Raw genomic sequence first — 20,357 nt, forward strand, 5'->3', positions numbered from 1 at the left:
CATGATCCTTGGTTTCTGATATCCTAGGGTCTTACGTATCAATAGTTACTAAGTGGAATACAGCCAGACTATAGAAGTAATGGAAAGCAGTTTATCACTAGTTCCTAGAAACTTTCTAGGTGTGAGCATGTCTCAGGTTCTAATACTATGATTATCTAGACTTGCACAGCCCAGTATGGTAGCCGCTAGTCACCAGTGGCTATTTAAATGTAATTTTAAATTAACTAAAAACTTAATACCTTACACTAGCCACATTTTAAGTGCAATGGCTATCATACTGGACAGCACAGACACAGAACATTTCCACCGCTGCAGAAAGTTCTTTCGGCCAGTGCTCATCTAGACACCTGAGGAATCTTTATTTCTCTTTCTAGGAAAAGAGACATCATGCAGAATATTGTACAGATTTTGGAATCAGTACAGTTGAAATGGGAACTGTTTCAGAGCTGGACAGACTTTTCAAGGCTTCATCTTTCTAATAAACTGGCCATTTTTGGAATTGGTTATAACACCCGTTGGAAAGAGGATATCCGTTACCATTATGCTGAGATCAGCTCCCAGGTGCCCCTTGGCAAGCGCCTCAGGGAGTACTTCAATTCTGAGAAGCCCGAGGGACGGATCATCATGACCCGAGTGCAGAAAATGAACTGGAAAAATGTTTACTACAAATTTCTGGAGATCACTATCAGTGAAGCGAGGTGCCTGGAGCTGCACATGGAAATTGACTGGATACCCATTGCCCACTCCAAGCCAACTGGTGGGAACGTTGTTCAGTATTTATTGCCAGGGGGCATTCCCAAAAGCCCAGGCCTTTATGCCATTGGCTACGAAGAGTGTGTTGAGAGGCCCCCCTCACCCCACATGGAGCGACGTTCGCTGGACCCAGGAAAGGAGGGCCGGGCTGACTTGGAAACGCTTTCAGCACAAGCCTCACTACAGGTGGAGATAGAACCCACCCGAATTATCTATTGCTACCTCGGCATCGCTGAGGTCAGGACTCTGCAGCAATGCTTATTTTTACACTTCCAAGCAAATACCAAAACCTTCAGCAAAGATTGGGTTGGTATTAATGGGTTTTTGTCTCAGAACTGTATTGTGGATCCTGGAGTTTCCCCCAAATCCATCTATATCAAATTTGTAGAAGTCGAGAGGGATTTTCTTTCCGCTGGCTCTTTAGTTGAGTGCCTGGAAAAAGCCATTGGCTACCCCTTAAAATTTAACAACTGAATGTCATCCTTCATAAGGATTTGGGCTCTTAGCTCTCTCTTCTCTACCCACGTCCTGTTACCCAGACTGTCCCTCATCCAGATGCTGCCATCAGACTCTTCATGGAAACTCTTTCCACGATCGGGCCAGTACAACTAAGAAATCATAGTAGTCTTTGGGCAGGAAGAACAGACCTCACCTGAAAATGCTCATTTTGAGCAAGCAAGGTGCACAGCAGACTTGCATGGTGGGTCAGTTGTTTCTTTTTTAAAAACAGAGAACAATTTTTAAATGGATTTTAGAGCCCTGATGTAAACAAATGTAGGTACATTCCATATTGGACAAAACTTATACTTTGAGTTTCATATGAAATTGAAAAATTGTATTTTTTTCACGATGTTTCATTTTTACACATCTCTATGTCTCTATATAAGTATTATTTACAACCTTGAATAAATAAGCAATAGATAATGGCAAGTTAAATATTGAGTCACAGTAAATAAGACTGTTTTTCAATATTACCCTTAGCTACTGTTGTATATAATTTAGAGTTTCATTTTTTTTCACCAACCAAGTGTTTTGCTATTCCCAATCAGTGTTGCCTGCAAAGACCTTTGTTTCTGTGATGTACCAACTTTATGGTTGTGTTGCCATTTAAACTTTTTAAAAAAAAAAAAATTAAAGTAATTCCTGGCCTCTTGGTGTACTAGTGGAGCTTTTTGTAACAGAGTATGGTTGCGCTGGCAGTGGGACTGTACTCTGACTTTACTGCTAAGGATGAACGGGACAAACACAGCAGGGAAGCTTCACTTCCTTTTACTCTCTGTACTCCAGTGACCAGTGGATATTTTATTTTGTGCTACTTTTTAAAAAGATGCAAAAGGGTATTCCTTTTGGCCCTAAGTACATAAATTTGTAAGAGACTTTCATTCCTCATCTTTACACTCAGTACTCAGGGGCAGCTTTCTCAGGAGCACAGGTGGAGAACTGATGTCATCACACTGCGTATAAAAAAGGAGAGAAGGTCTAATAGAAACATCAAAACAGAAAATTTAAGTGATCCATACGATAGGAAATTGTAAGATATCGGTCTATTAGAAGGGTAGTTATCATGATTAGATTGTTCAGAGATTTCTGTGGATCAACTAGTACTCCACTTGGAGGTTAATACTCTTGGCTAAGAACTACCTTGCTAGTAGAGTAGTCAAGGATCACTTTGGTCTCATAGCAGGGACTTGTTAGATTGGTTATTTATCTTTAATGATTCCCCCATTATCTCTCAGGTGCTCTACTTTAAATGGACTGTAAATCCAGGTAAGAGCTATAATTCTCCCCATTTTTCTATACGATTGAAGATAAAATTCCATATTGATTAAAAAAAATATTCTTTTCTTTCCTGCAACCTTAGTTGTCTTAAATCAGTGATTTTTCTCATTCTGATACCTCTTGGTTGGTTGATGCTTCTTTATTTTTCTAGTGATTAGAGAGCTTATAATCAATGGGATGACTTTTATTAATATCATTTGAGTCTAGGTTTCTGGCGTTGGCTGTTTCCTGATGTGAGCTGCTAAAAGTGGGTGCTAGTTCAGGGAGAGTATAAATATTCTGGAATGTTTGAGTGCAGCACCTCTTCTCTCTGGGCACAGGCTGTAGGTATGGGCTTTAGGAAATTCTCATGAGTTTGTTCTTTGGAACTTGGAATGATAGTCCTAAATACTGAGGCTTCCTTGACCATTTTGTAGCAATAATCTCATAATATTAGTGCCAAGTGCTGCAGGAGAAAGCGTTATCACCAGGAGTAGTACATGGCATCCCCCAAACTTTGCCACTGATCAACCCGAAATCTAACATTATGCTTCATTCACTTTTTCCCCCATCCCACTTCTCACTGCTGTTAGGACATTATGCTTCGTTCACTTTTTCCCCTATCCCGCTTCTCATTGCTGTTAGTTACTTAGCAGGGGCAGAACACTTGGGAACATTGAGTTTGAGAGCCACCTAACATTACTGAGAGTAGGGCATTGCTAGACCACTAAGAGCAGCACAGAGAATATGGCAAAGACTTATCCAGTGTTTTCACCTTGTGGCTTGGGATGAGTGAGGGGTAGGGGCAGGAAGACAAAGCTGAGCATTGGGAAATAGAGACTTGGAAAGTACCTTGCTGATACTGAATATCCATTTTCTTTGGTCAGAACAATCTAGAAAAGAGGACAGCAAGGTGTTAGATAACTATATGAGTATCCCTAAAGACAAAAAGGGGACTATTTAGACCTTAATGAAAGCTTATGACTGATTCCAGGGTGATGGAGACACTATATTCAAATGTAAGAATCAGCATTAAAAAAGATGAGAGATAAAAATGAGGTATGACTGGGAGAAACACTAGTGAGCTGCAAGTCGCAACACATGAAACTATGAACTTAGCACATAACCTGTTTACGCAGGCAGTTCCCAGGTCACTCACATATCATCTGTGCTAACATTCCCATTTTACACAAGGGTAGAGAGCAACATTCACCCTAAACTGCATCTCGGCAAAAGCTTTCAGAAAGTAATAGAACTGCTCTGCTAACTTCTACCTCTTGACTGCCTCAGGGTCAGCAGAAAAAAAGTGGTTGGACTAGGAGACAGTGTAGAAAATTCTTTGATCGAGTGAAAGTAGTGAAAGAGTCCTGAAGGGACTGTTTCGGTGTCACATGGAGAGAGTCACTGCCTACAGATCTTTATTTGTATCTCTACTTACACAGATGTGTAAGTTACTTGGGGTGCAGATTCTGAAAAGTTAGCTACTGAACGTGAATGTTGAGGCTCTACCTTATGTAGCACTTGATAGGGATGGGCACAGCCTCTGTAATCAGATGCTTTGGTGTTCCTGGGATACAACCAAGAGCTCTGTACTGCTGTTCTTGGAAAGAGTTACTTATTTGGGGTAACCTAGCCCTGGTCTGGAAATAAAGGAGGGATGTCTACAAGAGGTGCTTTGCAAGGAAGACTAAAGGTAAAAGAAAAAAAAGAATTGAGTGTGATAGACTAGAAAAACCAAACCAGCAGCACCCTCCTCCCCCCCCCATACACACACACACACACACACACACACACACACACAATCTACTCGACAATTCCAAGTTTGTAGATCCCTGCATAAGGGTATGAGACTAGCAGTTACCTATTACTGTTGCCTTTGCTGTCCCTGAGCTGCCAAGTACCAGATTCCAGGGGTTGCATGAGCAGTCTAGTGTTTGCATAGTCATTTCTCAAAGCCACTGCATGGCAGGTATTTAAAGAGCAGACAGGCAGGCCACGCCAGGAAGAAGCAGCTGAGAGGGTCTGTGGGGCGCTGTGCAGAAAAAGACCACACTCAGCGTTAGAGCAGAACCGTGTGGAGTAAACGGAATCCAGGAGGCCCGGCTGCCTTTCTTTCCAGGCAACTGTCACCCAGAGCAGGCAGCGCCAGGGATTCGTTGTTAGGCTTTCTGTCCTCTGTGACCTTTGCTCGGTTGGTTGAGCCGTGCCCGGATGTTTGAAGCATCTTTATTTTGGCTGTCGGACAGAAGCTAGAACAGGTGCGTGCCCTTCTGTAAGGGAGCTGTGGCCGCCAGAGGGCGCAGAGGTGCCTTTGACAGACTGGCGTGGGGGTGGGGGGGGGACGGTTAAATTAAATTTTACAGCGAACATGATCTCGTCCCGGGAATTAAAGGATCAGAGCCGGCCTGAGGAGGGATGGGAGGCAGCGAAGATATGGGGATAAATAAATGGAGGGACTTCGTCCAGTCTACCTTCCCGCAGCTGCCCCCTCATCCCCAGTCTGCATAAGGCTTTTCAGACTTAAGCCGAGAACCGGACTCCTGTGTCCTCAGTGTCCCGCTCAGCTTCTGGAGTTTCCTCACGCCAATCATTTCCCTGCTCCGGTCTGCGGCGCAAACTCCGGGTGACCCTCGGGCCTGGGTTTTAGGGAGTCTCAGAACCCGAGGAGAGGCCCTGCTTCTCCAACAGGTGAACGTGGTCCTCGGGTCCACTGCCGGCGCATCCTCCACGGCAGCTTGCGGGCCGCGCTACGTGCAGCGGTGGGCGGGGACGGGCGTGGCCGCATCCCTTCCTGAGCCGCACTCCCTGCCGGCTCCCGCGGTCCCGCCCGCCCCTGGCCCTGGAAAATTGGTTGTTTGGGGCAGCGGAACCGAGCCCGCGTGGCTGGCATTCTGGCCCCTTCCTGCCGCCCCGAGCCCCACACTACGCAGCCCCAGTGGCCCCGGGAAAACGCAGCACCCTTCCTCCCAGCTTAGGCTGAGGACTCGGTACCCGCAAGCTCGGAGCCCGTTAATCGGGCGGGAGCCCCGGCCGCTTAGGGCGTCGGGTGCGGCTGGCCCCTGGATGTCGGATAATCCCCAAACCTCCCTTCCTTCCTGGCCCTCCTTCCTACCCCACGCAGCGGAGGGGGAAGGATATGGCGTAGTCTGATAGTTCAGGACCCTTCTCTTGGGCCCTTGCCCCCGGCCGGCTGTGAGGGCGCCACGACTCACCCGACCCCACTCTGCGTCCTGACCGGGTGGAGGTCGCGGGATCCGGCCGTCGGAGCGCAAGGAGCGCCCCCCTGCGACAGGTCACCCACGAGCCCCGCCCGGGAGGATGGCGACCTCTCCGCCCCCTCGAATGCCCCGCCCCCGAGTCCCCTCGGTCCCCACCCCATCACCGGCACACACACGTAGACTCTGGCCAGAGCAGCCCTTGGTGTCAGTGGCCCGGCTCCTGCGTCCGCTCCGGCTGTCGCGCAGCCTCAGCACCTGCCGGTCGGTGTGTCCCGGAGCCCGTGCCCCTGACTCCGTCGGGGCCAGGAAGGGCCATGGTTTCCCTGCCCCAGTCCCCTGCGACCAACTTGCTGAGGTTTTTCTTCCTGGGGCTGACTACTCTCGGTGAGTGAAACCCTAGACCTGGAGGGGACATGAGATAGGAGATGTGGTGAATCTGACCCGAGGGGAGGTGGTTTTGGGCACTCATGAGGAACTGGATGGGACAGGACTCCCGCCTCTGACTCTTTCCCTCCCCCCACTTATACTTTCTCCCACGCAGGGCATCACTGGCTAGTGCTGACTTCTGTCCCCGCTGCGTCGGGGAACAGCGACCACTTTGGGTGCGGTGTGTTTGTGGTGGGGGAAAGGGTTAGCGCATCACCTGGGGTGAGTTGTTGGAACCATTCCTCACCCCCACTCCCCACCTCCACCCAGCAGAGCCGGATGAGCTGAGCGGCTAGATGAGACACTGGCTAAAGAGCTTAAGGATTTAACTCCAGTCCCCCTCCCGTTCCCCCATCCCATACACAAGCTGATGTGCAAGAGCCCCTGGGGAATTCCCTGGTCCCTGGGCTTGACACACGCACTTCACCTCAATTCTCCAGTCCAGATCCTCCCTCTTGCCCGCTCCTCCTGCTTCCTGCCCTGGGAATCAAGGGAGGTGCCCCCAAAGCACGACCGTGAGGTCATTTGGGACACAGGAAATGGAGGAGGGGTTCGAATGCCTAGAGGAGCAGAATTGTGACCCCCCCCTCCAGAGGTCCACCATCCCCATTGGTTCCCAGAGCCAAAGGGACAAAGGAAATAGAGAGGAGGGCCTTTGAGTCAAAGAGGAAGGGCGCCTCCTTGGAGCAAGTGCTTGAGGAGTGTTTGAAGTCCTCCAGGAGTGCCCAGGAGCTGGGGGTGGCCCAGTGCAACACCTGGGAGAAAAGGACTCACAGGAACTAAGCTCATTGTAAGCTGTTTCACATGCTGCCTCCCACGCTTTCTTGCCATCCTTCTTCAAGGATCCTGAATGAGGGCGAAGGGTGGTTTGTCCGGGTCAGCTTTAACTCCTCATTTCTCTCAGGTTGGAAGTCGCCAGGGCAAGTAAGGCTTGGAAAGATGTAGAGTGAAATTCAACCACAGTGGTGGGGACCACCTAACTCTCACCCATGTCTCCTTTAACCCAGTCTGTGCTGCAAGGGTGTGGGGCATGAAGTATTAGGGTCCCCAGACAAAGTGGGGCTCAAGACCAGACCGCCAGCCCTTCTAGGCTTGGTGGGTCTACTCCAGGATCCCTTGACTTTTCAGGCCCCCTCTCCCAACTTCTGCATCAACGCCTCTTTCCCTTCAGTGTTCTCCCTGCCCTTCCCCATCCCCCTTCCCGCTGGGCATCTCCAAAGCATGGGAGAAAAATTCAAATTAGCGGTCAGGGCATGATCTGCAGCTCTCCTACAACCCATCCTCTTTCTATCCTAACCCTGAGCCTCAGTTTTCACACTGAAGGCCCAGGCTTGAGCTTCCCTGCCTGGCAACCCCGGTGGTTGCCGAGCTCCCGCCAGCCACTTGAGGGTTAAATGGCCCTCTGGATGGGGATGGTCGTGCCTTGGGAGGCACCAGCTCTACTGGGCTCTGCTTGACAGGGTTCTCTGCCATGGCCCTTCTGCTCCCTTGCTCCTCCGTGGCTCAACAATGCTGCCCCTGGGGCGTGAGAAGCCCGCGGGGGGAGTTTCTCAGAGAAAGAGGGAAACTAAAAATAGTAGCCCTGGGGAGCGGGACCATTTTCATTCTGCTTCGCTCTTGCCTGCTCTGCACTCTGGTCTGGCATGGGCCAGAAGGGTCCCTTCGCTGGGCTGCTCCTGTCTCCTTCACTCAGACCCAACCATCCCCTTTCCCTCTCCCTGTGGCACCTGGGAGCAAAAAGGGCCCAAGCGTTGAGGGGCTTCTGCTCCAGTGAATACCCAGGACAAGGGCTGCCCCTCCTGGGGCCCTCTCCAGCTCCCAGTTGGCCTTCGCCCAGACCTGTGTGTCCAAGTTACGATTGATTTACCACCACCACCACCCCCAACCTTTTGCAAAGTGACATTATAAATGCAAGACCTGAGGGTGGTCCCTGGGGGCACTCAGGGAGGAGGCAGCTGTCCCCTCTCCCAGGACTCTGGCAGATTTCTGGCCGGAACTGTGTCTGGCCGCTGTGAGTGAGCTGTAGAGAGGCCAGGCCAGAGCCTGCACCACCCTCAGGCCTCTCGGTGGCCCGGCCGCCGGCCGGTCCTGAGCGGGTGTCCGGCTCCTTGAAGCGGAGCTTGTTTTCGCCTGCAGAGCCCCCGGTCCAGCGGCGCCCTCCTCATTGTCTTCTGGCTTATCACCGGGCACAAGTTTCCTGGTCAGCCCGCAGGGACCTGCCAGGAAATTGGGAGGGGGGTGCTAAGAAGGCCAAGGAATCGGGGTGGGGGTTCTGTAAAGACACGCAGCCAGGAAGCCGTGGGGGTGGTGCGCATCCTGGCCAGATCCGCTCCGGGGCCCTTAGAGGCCTTCAGCCGGCCTCTAGGAGGGCGGAAAGCCAGACCTGTGTGCGGCCTCTGTCTGAGCAGTGGCCCCCCGGTCCCCATGCGGAGGTGACATCTCAGACACCAGGGCAGAGTGTTGAGGCCAAGAACGCAGGGCCTCACTGAGACCAGGGCGAAGGACTAGGGCGGCCAGCATCCTTAGGCCTGGCCGGGGCGAGCCCCAGGTTATTCCCCCAAAGGGCTTTTGAGTGTGCTGCTCCACCGCCTCTCCAGAGGACAGTAAGTGCGTGTTCCTGGAGGCCGTGATGCGCGCCTCGATTCCGCAGCCCCCTCCTTGAAACCAGCACCTCAGGCCACCTCCAGAAGGTCAGTCACAGGCAGAGGCAAGCTCTGTACTTGATTGTTTTGTACTTGATTGTCAGGAGACCTTCATTATCCTCCTAGCTCTGGCAAGATTTCCTGAGACCTCAGAGGACCCGCCCAGATCCCCTGGGCCCCAAAAGGGCCCTTGGGGGCTTTCCTGGGGAAGCCCACGTGGGGGGACCCAGCAGGAGGCCAGGGAGCAGGGCAGTCAGTGGGCCGGGTTGGGCACTGGGCCGCTCCAGTCTCTCTGGCTTGGAGTAGTTCAGAAGGAGCCGCGGGGTGAATCGGTAACCGATTAACCCTCCCACCCCCCACTGCCCATCTGGTTGAGAACATAGAGGATGGGAACACTGTTGATCCTGACCAGCGGCTTTCCCCCCAGGGAAATTGGGGGAGCAAGTGGCCTACGTAGAGTGTAGATAAAAAGTATTAAATCTGCCCTTTTTCTTGGATGTCTTCCCCTTCTGGCTGGAAACCTGGCCCCTCCTCTTGGTGCTTGGAAATCTGTGCCTCTGCATACGGATAAATGCATAGACACGGGTCCCTATCCCTGCTATACAAGCCCACGGGCTGAGGTTGGGGAGAAGCAGCGCTGATGAAATTGACAGCGGGATCCCAGGCCAGCGGGCCCTTGGCATTCTTCGAGGCCTACAGTGGCAGGACCCCGCGAGGTTCGTCCTCTCCTGCAGTCACGTTGGGCGGGGTCCGTGGACTCCGCGCTCACCCTCCTCGTTCTCATCCCCAGTGTCCCCCTCGCGGGCCCAAGTGGAGCTGCACGTGCCCGCCAGCCTCACCAAGTTGCGGGCGGTAGAGGGAGAGGAAGTGGTGCTTCCGGTGTGGTACACCCTGCAAGGGGAGGTGTCTTCGACCAAGCCCAAGCCTTCGGAGGTGCCTACCGTGATGTGGTTCTTACTGGAAGGGAAGAATATGAATATGAGCCAGGTGAGGGACGTCGTCTCAGCCAGAGGCTGGCTACACCGGAGGGGGTGGCCTGGGAGAGGCGGGGATAGGGAAGAGCTGGCAACTGTGGGAGGGGCGGCCAGGGAATGCCTGACTCAGGAGTGTCAGGGAAAAGCAAGGTCCACCTCACCGGTTCAATTCTTGGTTTGATCTTGGAGGCTTCGCCAAAGAATTCTCTTTTTCCCAGGTTTCCCTAGAAATCCAGCACACCAAGTGGGGAGACATTTTACTTTGCTGGGTGAGAGGGAAAGTGAGGATTGAGGGTACAGGAAACAGAAGGGGTTAGGGCAAGTATCACACAACTTTTAAAAGTTGAGCACCTTCCTGTTTTCACGTTATCTGTGCTTTGGACATTGTGACAGGCCACTTCTCTTCCCAAGTGATTATCTGCCCCGCTGCCCCTTTATAACCTCCTTGAGAGGCAAGGCTCCGTGTCCTCCTACAATCTCTCACCTATCCTCCTTCCTGACATCAGATGAAGACTCAGGCAAATTTACGCAGAAGCCAAGGCAACATCATTTTCAGAGCCCGTTACTTGCGAGAGCTCCTTGCAAGGTCCTCGAAAGTGTGTTCAGGAGGTCATTTGATAAGTCTGGAGTATGTATGAAAGAAACTTAGATTGCAGGGGTAGAGCCTGGACGTATATACTGCCTGGAGAGATCCTCAAGAAAAAGAAAATTTTAAAAGATATTTTTTTTCTCTTGGCTCTACCTCTGCAGTCTGTTTCTTTCATACATTCCCTCTTTTTAAAATTACCCCTCATTCATTTTATCACTTTTTAAACACCCCAAGTGGGAGATGAAGAGACAAGGTCCAGGGGAACAGGACCCATTCTTGTGCAGAGGACCTGGGGCAGTGAGAGGGTGGCTAGGAAACAATGAATGGAGAGCTGGTTAGAGGGGATGATGCTGGTGAGGGGCATGTGAAGACCCCCAGTTTCAGGGAGAAGGACTAGCTGAGCCCTGGGCACAGAGCAGGCATGTAATAATGGGGAGGTGTCATGCCCCCCCACCAGGTGTTGGCGCACATCAATGGGGTCACATCAAGCAAACCTGGAGCATCCCTGGTCTACCCCATGCCCTCCCGGAACGTGTCACTGCGGCTGCAGGGCCTCCAGGAGAAAGACTCTGGGCCCTACCTCTGTTCTGTGAACTTACAGGACAGTCAAGGCACTGTTCGAGGTCACAGCAGCAAAACTTTAGAACTCAATGTGCTGGGTAAGTGAGAGGCACCCATGGGAGGTCAGGCAGGTTCTCCCCCAAATGACTGAGTGTGAAGGTTGGGGGAGGGGCAAATGACGTGACAAAGGGTCAGTGTGTGAGAATGGGGGAGGGGGAGCTGATGGTCCCCTGGATGTGAGTTTTTTTTTTGGATGTGAGTTTTTAACCTGTCTCCCCTCCCCCAGTTCCTCCAGCTCCTCCATCCTGCCGCCTCCGGGGCGTGCCCCACGTGGGGACCAACGTGACCCTGAGCTGCCAGTCCCCAAGGAGTAAGCCTGCTGCCCAATACCAGTGGGTGCGGTCACCCCCATCCTCCCAGGTTTTCTTTGCACCTGTTTTAGGTGAGGGAAGTTCTGGAGACAACTGAGAGTGTGGCTGGGGTAGAGGAAAGATGAGGTACCAGAGGGGCTGGGGTGCAAGGGGAGGCCATGCTGGAAAGCACTGGTGGGGGAGGAGGGTGTGGGGAGGGGGCTGGAGAGAGAGCTTCTGCCAGGTGCAGGCACGTGCCGTAGACTTGTGTCACTGAAGAGGCCCTGCGGCTAGAAGATCTGCCATTCACTAGGTGTGTGACTTTGTGCCTCTGTTTCCTCACCTGTTAAATGGGGATATCAATAGTCCTGATTTGAACCCACCAGCTATAAAAAACATTTGGGAGCAATTGGAACTTTTTTTTCAATCTTACTGAGATAAGTGATGGAATGATTTTAATATGGAGTAGTAGATGCTTTGGGAGAATTATTCTTAATTTATCAGGTGTGGTAATGGTATTGTGGTTATGTGGGATAATGTCATTTTTTGGAGTTTCATGCTGAAGTATTTATTTTAAAACATCTCAGAAAAAAAGAGAAAGAGAAATGAAATGTTACCAACCATTGACTCTGGATTGTGGGTATATGGATTTTCATTTTGTTCCTCTTTCTATTTTTTCTTTGACTATTTTTATAATAAAGGTTTTTAATTTTTTAAAAAATACAGCTTACCTCATAGGTTTGTTGTGACACTTTTGTAAGTTAGTACTTGTAAAGAACTTAGTCTTTGAAGTAGAGTAAGCAGCCAATAAGCTTTGTTTAAATCATTAGATTATTTCATATATTCCTTTCAACACCATCAAGTAGGTCATATTACCCCACTTTACGGATGAAGAAATGGGGACCCGGGGATACCAAGTAACTTTCTTAAAGTCACATGGCCGAGTCTGGATCCCAGGTTTTCCAATTCCTCACTCAATGATCTTTCTGCCTCAGCCCTCTGCCATTCAGAAGTAAAAGTAAAAATCAGGTTTTGGTTTTTCTGGGCATCACTTCCTCTTCAGCCTCCTTTCAGATATCACTTGGGGACACTGAGTGGTGGAAATGGAGAGGGGTATGGGGCTGGGAGCAGAGCCCAGCATACTGGCTGTTGCACCTTTCCCCTCCAGCAGGGAACAGGTTGCCACGTCTGCAGAGAATCAAAGAGGACATTGCATAGGAGGGGCAGGATGTTTTTTATGGTAAAAAGGATCCCTGGACTAATGGCTAAATTGTGTCCCCAGATGCCATCCATGGGTCTTTAAGCCTCAAAAACCTTTCTACTTCCATGTCTGGAGTGTATATCTGCAAGGCCCACAATGAGGTGGGCAGTGCCCAGTGCAATGTGACCCTGAAAGTGAGCACAGGTCAGTGAGGGGTAAGTGAGGGCTAAGTGTGGTTAACGAGATTGGTCAATGGTGGGAGTGGGTTTGCAAGAGAGGGGAGGAGGCCTGTCTGCTGAGGCCTCTCATTATATCAGGACAAGGAGCTTGTCTTGGTCAAATGTTCATTACAGGTGCTTGGTCAGTGACCGCTTTCTGCTTGACACTCACCTTGTTCTAAACAAAGAGAGAAAATGTGTACGGTGCGGGGAGGGGAGGCAGTGGGGCAGTGGGGCAGTGGGATTGGAAGGGGCCAGGGAATAAGCTGAGAGCCCCCTCTGACAGCAAGGTTTTTCCAGGGCCTGAGGCTACGGTGGTTGCTGGAGCTGTTGTGGGCACCATGGTTGGACTGGGGCTGCTGTGTGGGCTGGTCCTCTTGTACCAACGCCGGGGCAAGGCCCTAGAAGAGCCAGCCAATGATATCAAGTAAGTGTTCCTGGTCTCTGCCAAGATGAGGGATCTCCTTAGGAATTCAGGCAGCTCTCATCTGATGGAAGGATGGGCAGTGGCTGAAACATCATTCCTATGGGCAGATTTTAAGGGAGAAGAGAGTTGAAGAAGGGGGGAGGTAAGAGTAGGACAAAGCATGTGGAAACTCTCCCTCTTCCCCCTTCCAGCTTCTAACCTCTTATAACTTCTTTGATGACTAGGGAGGATGCCATCGCTCCCCGGACACTGCCCTGGCCCAAGGGCTCAGACACAATCTCCAAGAATGGGACCCTTTCCTCTGTTACCTCGGCGCGAGCCCTCCGGCCACCCCAAGGCCCTCCCAGGCCTGGTGCATTGACCCCCACACCCAGCCTCTCCAGTCAGGTCCTACCCTCACCCAGGATGCCCAGGACAGATGGGGCCCACCCTCAGACAGTATCCCCCAGCCCTGGTGGAGTCTCTTCCTCTGCTCTGAGCCGAATGGGTGCTGTCCCCGTGATGGTGCCCGCCCAGAGTCAGGCTGGGTCTTTGGTGTGATGGCCCAACTGGCTCATTGGTTAAGCCATCTGGTTTCTCTCCTTCCTACAGGGGTCACCCCTAGCACAGAGGCCTGAGCCTTGGGAGGGTGGCCACCTTCCAGACCTCTGGTCCTCTGCCCCCACCTTTCTTTACTATGGGAAAACTGAGTCTCAGTTAAGACCCAGACTTCCAGGAGGTAGAAGAAGGGGACGTGGACCTAGGATTAGGAAGAGCCCCTGCCCTGGGCTCTCTCTAAGACTGCAGTGGGATGCTGCAGAGATTGCTACCTCTGCCCCCACCCCTGTCCCCCAGGGCCTGGTAGGGACCGCCCGTCAACCAATCTTCCAGGCCCCCATGGTCTGTACCCCACCCCACCTAACATCATCCTTCACTCCAACCCTAGCTCCTGGCATTAATATAAGCTGTCCTGCTGGCTTGGTTGGGTTTTGTTGGGGCAGGGGATAAGGAAGATATTTTTTAAACTAACTTGAAATGCATGATTTTGTGTTTATTTTGCAAACTTCAATAAAGATACATTGTGTTTGTATGGAAAGTGAGAGTCAAATCATCTTTTCAAACCTGGAACTCCCAGGAGAAGCTGAGTCTCGGATGATGCAAATAGGACCCTACCCGGGCTGTGGACCCAGAAGGGCTTCTCCACACAGCCTCCAGCTTGGCTTACTGACTCAGGATAGCTCTTCTAGAGTCTTTAAAAGGGTCATTTGCTGTCAGGCAGTGGTGGAGAGGCACAAAGAGCCTGGGGCTCACTTGGAGCAGCAAGGGGATGAAATTGGTGACTTTCTGCTGGAGCTTGAGTGCTCATAGCTTGGGTGCATGTCTCTCCCAGACCACTGAAACCTTCCCCATCTTCTTGCCCATCTAGCAGTGATCCCCCCTGTACTGAGGGAGAGCCAGGCACAGGATGTGGTGCTGGTGTGTCCACTCCGATCCTGCCACACCCTTTCCTACCAAGGGTGGGAGCTCCTCCAGATCTCAGTTTCTCTGCCCATGTAATGGGGTGGCTCTGGGAAGGGGGCAATTTTCATGGAGACTCCTGCCTCAGCAAGTAGTGATAAAAGTGTCAAAGAAGGGATCTCAGAGGAGAAATGAAGAGGGGCTGAGGGGCTCGGAAGGAAGAAGACTCTCTGTAGTGGGTAGTAGGGTCTTGGCCTGGGGCTCAAGCTCACAGTGTGAGACCCCAAAGTGGGGACATTATTTGTCAGCTCTCAAGTTATCAGAATGCCTCCCTCTTCCTCTCCATTCACTCTTTCCTTACAGAGCTCCGGTTCTGATCTCTCCCCTACCCAGGGGTGCCTACCCCAGGCCCAGCCCTTTCCCCAGGGCCTGACCCGCTTCAGAAATTGGGGGCAAGGGGACAAAAGTGCGAGTAGGGCTAGAATGATTCCTGTATTGGATCTGGAGGAGGGAGGAGCACTTCCTTACCTGTGGGCCCAGCCTCTCCCCTTGTTTGCTCTGAGATAGCCAGTCTCGCTGGGGCCCGGCACCAGGAGGCTGCCCTGTGCGCACTTGCTTCCGTCTCCTAGACCCAGACGCCCAGACGGACCAACAGCCGGCAGGACGTGGCCATGGCCTGGCTCTTCCTCTGCGGGGCCCTGCTAGGCTGGGTCTGCTTGAGTGGTGAGGAGGGGGCCGGTGGACCCCAGTGAGACCTGGGGGGCAGAGGCCAGCGAGGGGACATCGAAGGCCGCCGGGAGGGTCGAGGACAGAGGCCGGTAGGCCAGCAGAGGAGTTGGGCCTCTTGGGAGGGTTTAATCACCACCCAACTTTTGTTTTCCTTTCCCCGACAAACACACCCTCAGACCTGGCCCAGTCTCGGGGTCCTTTCAGGTTCCTTCACCTGCAAACCTGGCAGGATGTGGGCTCCTCCCTCCCGGAAACCTCAGATTTCGGGAGGGAGGGATGGAGCCCAGGGAGTTGAGCCCCAGGGGAAGGAGAGGGCCAAGCCCGAGTCATCTAAGCGCTTCTCTCACCATCTTCTCGGCGCCCCCAGCCCCAGGGCTGGCTGTGGAGGTGAAGGTGCCCATGGAGCCCCTGAGCGCACCAGTGGGCCACACCGCCGAGCTGACCTGCAGCTACAGCACGTCGGTGGGAGACAACTTTGCCCTGGAGTGGAGCTTCGTGCAGCCTGGGAGGCCCGTCTCGGCATCCCAACCCGTGAGCTGAGGGCACCTGTGGGGAAAGGGGGGCCCTCCTGCCCTTGGCGGGCTTGGTGGGGAGAGGCAGGAAAGGGTGACCCACCCAGGGATGAGGGCTAGAGGGTCGGAGAGGGTGCATTTACGGATCAATATGCTTGGATGAAAAAAATCAGTGGACTCTTTCTAGATCTTCTTAGGAACACAGTCTGCATGACTCTATACTGCACATACATCCCTATGTATCCAACTTCCTCCCCCATAGTTCCTACATGCAACTCCCCTACGTTAGTGCAGCTCCTGTGTCAGTTCATAAACCTACCAAGGCTAAGCTGTTGTGATTAAAAGCAGGATAAAATGCTGCCCCTTCCAGGAGTATTTGCTTCCTCTTCCCCCAAACTGAGAGCACACTTAGCTGAAAGCAATGAATCTAGTTCATTTAGCACCTGGGAAGGGATGGTATTTGGGGACAGTTAAATCACACCCGCTTTGGAGGACTGTCGAGTTGATGCCAAGCGGCAAAAGGCACGCCTGTGTGTCTTCTGCTTCTCCCCAGATCCTGTACTTCACCAATGGCCAGCTGTATCCAACTGGTTCTAAGGCAGAGAGGGCCAGCCTGCTTCAGGACCCCCCCACAGGAGGAGTGGCCACCCTGAAGCTGACTGATGTCCACCCCTCAGACACGGGAACCTACCTCTGCCAAGTTAACAACCCGCCAGATTTCTACAGCAATGGGTTGGGTCTCATCAACCTTACTGTGCTGGGTAAGGCAGGCGGGGGACCCACCAGCCACCCACTGAAGCCAAAGATTGCACTGGCCCTGCTAAATCCTCCCCTATCCTTATTTGCAGCCCAAGAACACAATTGCACTTGGGACCCAGAAGGAAAATACCCCCTTCCCAAAGTCTTCTATTCCTATCTGTGCTCCACCTTCCACAAAGAATGCCTCCTCCCTCAGTCCCTAGTGAGGGTTTGATAGAAAGCCCTGCCCACAGATAGGGATCTGAGTCATGCCCCCAACAGCTCCATCTTTGGGGGAAACTCGCATTTGTAGCTAGGATTCTGTCCCTCTCTAGGTCACAGTGGGGGGGGGCATTAAAGGGACAAGGGCCCCTATTACTATGTACTAACTTTGTGTTCAGAGCAACCATCTCACCCCAAACTAGAGCCTGCTTGGAGGTGAGCAAACAGTAGAAACTGTTAAAGGGCCTGGGAATGTTTAGATGGCAAAGAGAAGACTTAGGTGGCGGTGTATAACAGTTGCACTCAAATATCTGAAGGGCTGTCCTGTGGAGGAGAGATTGTCTTTTATTTCTCTTTGTGGGCCCAGAGGGCAGGAATTGGGACCAGTGGGTGGATATTATACTAACACAGATTTTGGCGCAACATGAGGAAGAATTTTCTAACAATCAGAATTTCCAATAGTGGAAATCATTTCCCTGGGATGTAGTGGTGTGTGTACAGAGGTAGATGGCTATGTGGTAGGAGCATTGAGGCAGGAAACCTAGCACCTCATGGGGGTGGGATTAGAATATGGCTAAGGCCCTTCCTGTAATTTTTGCAGTGCCCCCCAGTAGACCCTCGTGCAGTCAGAGTGGTCAAACCTCCGTGGGGGGCTCTGCTGCACTGAGATGCAGCTCTTCAGTGGGAGCCCCCAGGCCAGTGTACAACTGGGTCCACCTTGGATCTTCTCCTACACCTTCTCCTGGCAGCATGGTGCAAGGTAAGCATCCAGGCCATCAAGGAAGAAGAGACTCCGAACCTGGGGAAATCTGGCCTCTAAACTCCACACACCCATAGTACAAGTTCCAAGCCTGAAGGCATGAGACACACTGCTATACCTTTTCCCCGCTTCTTCCTTGGCTTCCTTTATTGTCCCTTCCTGTCTTGCTGTACAGTCTGTGGCTGTGTGGTCCTGGGAGCATTTCTCAAGCTAAATGTACTCCTGATATCCTGGAAGAGAGTGGAAGGCAGGGGACATTCTATGATTCCCACTTGTCTATTTTTTGGGGAGAGGGATTCTCTTTAGATTTCTTAAGGGTCATGAATCATTTCCAAACTTCCTAGAGAGGAAGCTGAGGCAGAGTAGCACGGACTGGCTTGAATCATTCAGCCAGTTTCTTCATAGGAACCATGTAACTGGCTAAGAGCCTTGGCTTCTCAGCCTCCTCATGCTGGCCCCAGTGCCCTGGCTCTCCTCCCAGCCAAGCCCCAGCCCCAGAAAACCCCTTTATCAATCCAGAGAGCCCCCCAGATCACCTCCCAATGTGTACTCTTCCTCCTGTAAGTAGCTTAGAAGAGCATTTGGGTCAGCTTAGAGCCATCCCAGAGAACACAGTTTCCAGCAATCAAGCCCTTTTTCCCCAACCAAGAACCTGACATCAGCCGGTAGGCACCCCACCCCAATTCCACTGTGGTTTCTCAACCTTCATGTGTGTACCATCTCCCCCTTCCCTGAAAAGGCAGCTGTGTAGGGTGGAAAGAGCATAGAAGTTGCAGTGGTTTTGACACTTCCTCTCGGGGTCACTTTACTTCTCTGAGCCAGTTTCCTCACTAATAGAACGAGGTTAGTCCCTTCCTGACAGGATTGCGGTAAGGATGAAATGAAATATGCTTTTGTCATAGTATAGCTCACTGTGAGTTGAATGAGTGACGTAACACTTCCTCTTTACTCTCTAGATGATGTGTCTGGCCAGCTCATTCTCACCAATCTCTCCCTGGCCTCGTCGGGCACCTACCGCTGTGTGGCCACCAACCAGATGGGCAGTGCATCCTGTGAGCTGACCCTCTCCGTGACTGGTAGGAGGTGCTGGGCAAAGGCTGGGCTGGCAGACCTGAGTTGGGTGTCTGCATGAAGTTATCTGAGACACCAAGGAAGGTCTACAGCTCTGAGGATTCTGTGTCTCCTTAGACCCTTCCAAAGGCCAAGTGGCTGGGGCTGTGATCGGGGTGCTGCTGGGCCTGCTGTTCTTGTCAGTCGCTGTGTTCTGCCTGATAAGGTTCCAGAAAGAGAGGAGGAAGAGGCCCAAGGAGACATATGGGGGTAGTGACCTACGGTGAGTAGGAGGGCTGAGGGCTGGTGCAGGGTGGGAGGCAAGGGCTTGGGTTAAGACTTGGTGACTTCAGCCCCCAAGCTCTGACACCTTTAGGGGTATTTCAGGGTGAGGGGCGCTGCTCAGCCCTGGGCTTTGGTGGTGGGAGTGGCAGTACAGCCCATGTAGCTCAGCATGTGAGCAAAGTGTGCAAGGTGGAGGGCTTGGTTCATGAGCTGCCCTCATCCTCCTCACACTTAGAAGAATTTTTACTTTTCACTTTGTAAGGACTTTTATATACATCAACAGGATGTGGAAGCCAGGAGTTGAGTTTTTCCTGAGCACTCAGCTGAGTTTAATTCTTCTGTGTGGGGCAGTAAGGAAAGGAGAGGCAAAAGCCACCCCTCATCAACTTTAGCTGTCAGTCATGGGGTCCAGAATACGGACCAGAGCAATATTTCTCCAAGTGTGGTCCTCAGATTACCTGAACAGAAATCACCAGGAGTCTGTTAAACATTAAGACTCAAGCCACTTCCTATTCCTGCTGAAGCATAATGTGTGTGTGTGTGTGTGTGTGTGTGTGTTGTGTGTGTGTGTGTTGGGGGGTGATGGGGCCTGAAATCTTCATTTCAACCAAAGTTCCACGATGATTCCTATGCACAGTGAAAAGTAAAAGTCCCTGGGTTAGAGGATGGGTTGCTCTGAGGGACGCTTCCAGCCTCCACTAAGAATTGCCTATCTATCAGGGAGGATGCCATCGCACCTGGGATTTCTAAGCAAACTTCTGTGAGGGCCGATTCTAGCAGTGGGCTCCTGGAGAGGCCCCCCTCTGCCAGCACTGTGACGATCACCAAGTCTAAGCTCCCTATGGTTGTCTGATTTCTCTCCTGATCCCTGAGGGGGAATATCAAGAATTAAAGCCTTTGGGTACCATGTTGTCTCCCTCTTCTTTCTGCCGGTATAGCTCATTCCTCTACGCGGCCCAAAGAGTACCTTTAAGGGAAGGAGCGGGCTTGAAGTCGCAGAGGGCATGCTACAAACGGGAAGTTTGGTTGGTTCCCAAGGTACCTTCTAAGCAAGGTTCCTCTCCTCCCTTCGCCCTCTCCAGCTCCACTTTTTGGTTTGGTCAAAGGAGACTTGTTCAGATTTCTAGCGGTGGCCTTGTACATCCAAACTCCCTCCCCTCTGGCACCCTCTGAACACTTGGACATTCCTCTTTATTGTTCACATTCCAACCCAGCACGATCACATGCACACACGGAGATAAAAACCCTCCCGGCCACAGCCCCAGGAGCCCGGTGGGGGTGGGGCCAGCAGGAGCAGGGGCGGGGCCGCGGGAGACTCCTCCTACCGAGCCTCCCCCGCGCTCGGCGTTTGCATAAACAAGCAGAGAGCTGGAGAGGCGGCCCTCCGGATGCGCTGGGGAGCGGGAAGGGCAGGTTACAGGCAGGTGTGGGGTTGGGGTGTGAAATGGGGACTTCCCTTCCGATCACAGCAAAGGGTATCCGACACCATACAAACCATACAAACCCT

General features: G+C 52.1%; 3 protein-coding genes across 9 annotated transcripts in view; all 3 read left to right on the plus strand.

Annotated features, from left to right (window-relative positions):
* The window catches only part of MSANTD2 (Myb/SANT DNA binding domain containing 2), a 28,869-nt gene extending 26,967 nt beyond the window's left edge, over window positions 1-1,902 (plus strand). For all 5 annotated transcript variants that reach the window (XM_057749597.1, XM_057749598.1, XM_057749599.1 and 2 more), the window contains one exon: window positions 375-1,902. In XM_057749597.1, coding sequence (XP_057605580.1) covers window positions 375-1,227 — 853 coding nt within the window. In that variant the 3' untranslated portion in view covers window positions 1,228-1,902. The remainder of the gene's footprint in view (window positions 1-374) is intronic.
* Window positions 1,903-5,900: 3,998 nt separating this feature from the next.
* On the plus strand, window positions 5,901-14,192 carry ESAM (endothelial cell adhesion molecule). Of its 3 annotated transcripts, XM_057749607.1 has the most exons (8): window positions 5,985-6,113; window positions 6,271-6,377; window positions 9,588-9,784; window positions 10,818-11,019; window positions 11,208-11,363; window positions 12,554-12,676; window positions 12,991-13,117; window positions 13,342-14,192. In XM_057749607.1, exons 3-8 carry the CDS (start codon window positions 9,743-9,745, stop codon window positions 13,655-13,657), a joined length of 966 nt encoding a protein of 321 aa, XP_057605590.1. In that variant the 5' UTR covers window positions 5,985-6,113; window positions 6,271-6,377; window positions 9,588-9,742; the 3' UTR covers window positions 13,658-14,192. The 3 variants fall into 3 exon arrangements, with proteins under 3 accessions (XP_057605588.1, XP_057605589.1, XP_057605590.1); XM_057749605.1 differs by lacking the exon at window positions 6,271-6,377 and having other exon boundaries at window positions 5,901-6,113; XM_057749606.1 differs by lacking the exons at window positions 6,271-6,377; window positions 12,554-12,676 and having other exon boundaries at window positions 5,919-6,113.
* Window positions 14,193-15,559: 1,367 nt separating this feature from the next.
* On the plus strand, window positions 15,560-19,703 carry VSIG2 (V-set and immunoglobulin domain containing 2). Its single transcript, XM_057750389.1, has 6 exons — window positions 15,560-15,814; window positions 16,349-16,556; window positions 17,357-17,515; window positions 18,472-18,591; window positions 18,704-18,848; window positions 19,571-19,703. Exons 1-6 carry the CDS (start codon window positions 15,560-15,562, stop codon window positions 19,701-19,703), a joined length of 1,020 nt encoding a protein of 339 aa, XP_057606372.1.
* Window positions 19,704-20,357: the final 654 nt, after the last annotated feature.

Source organism: Hippopotamus amphibius, chromosome 9 (genome assembly GCF_030028045.1).
Source record: "Hippopotamus amphibius kiboko isolate mHipAmp2 chromosome 9, mHipAmp2.hap2, whole genome shotgun sequence".
Classification (NCBI taxonomy): Eukaryota; Metazoa; Chordata; class Mammalia; order Artiodactyla; family Hippopotamidae; genus Hippopotamus; species Hippopotamus amphibius.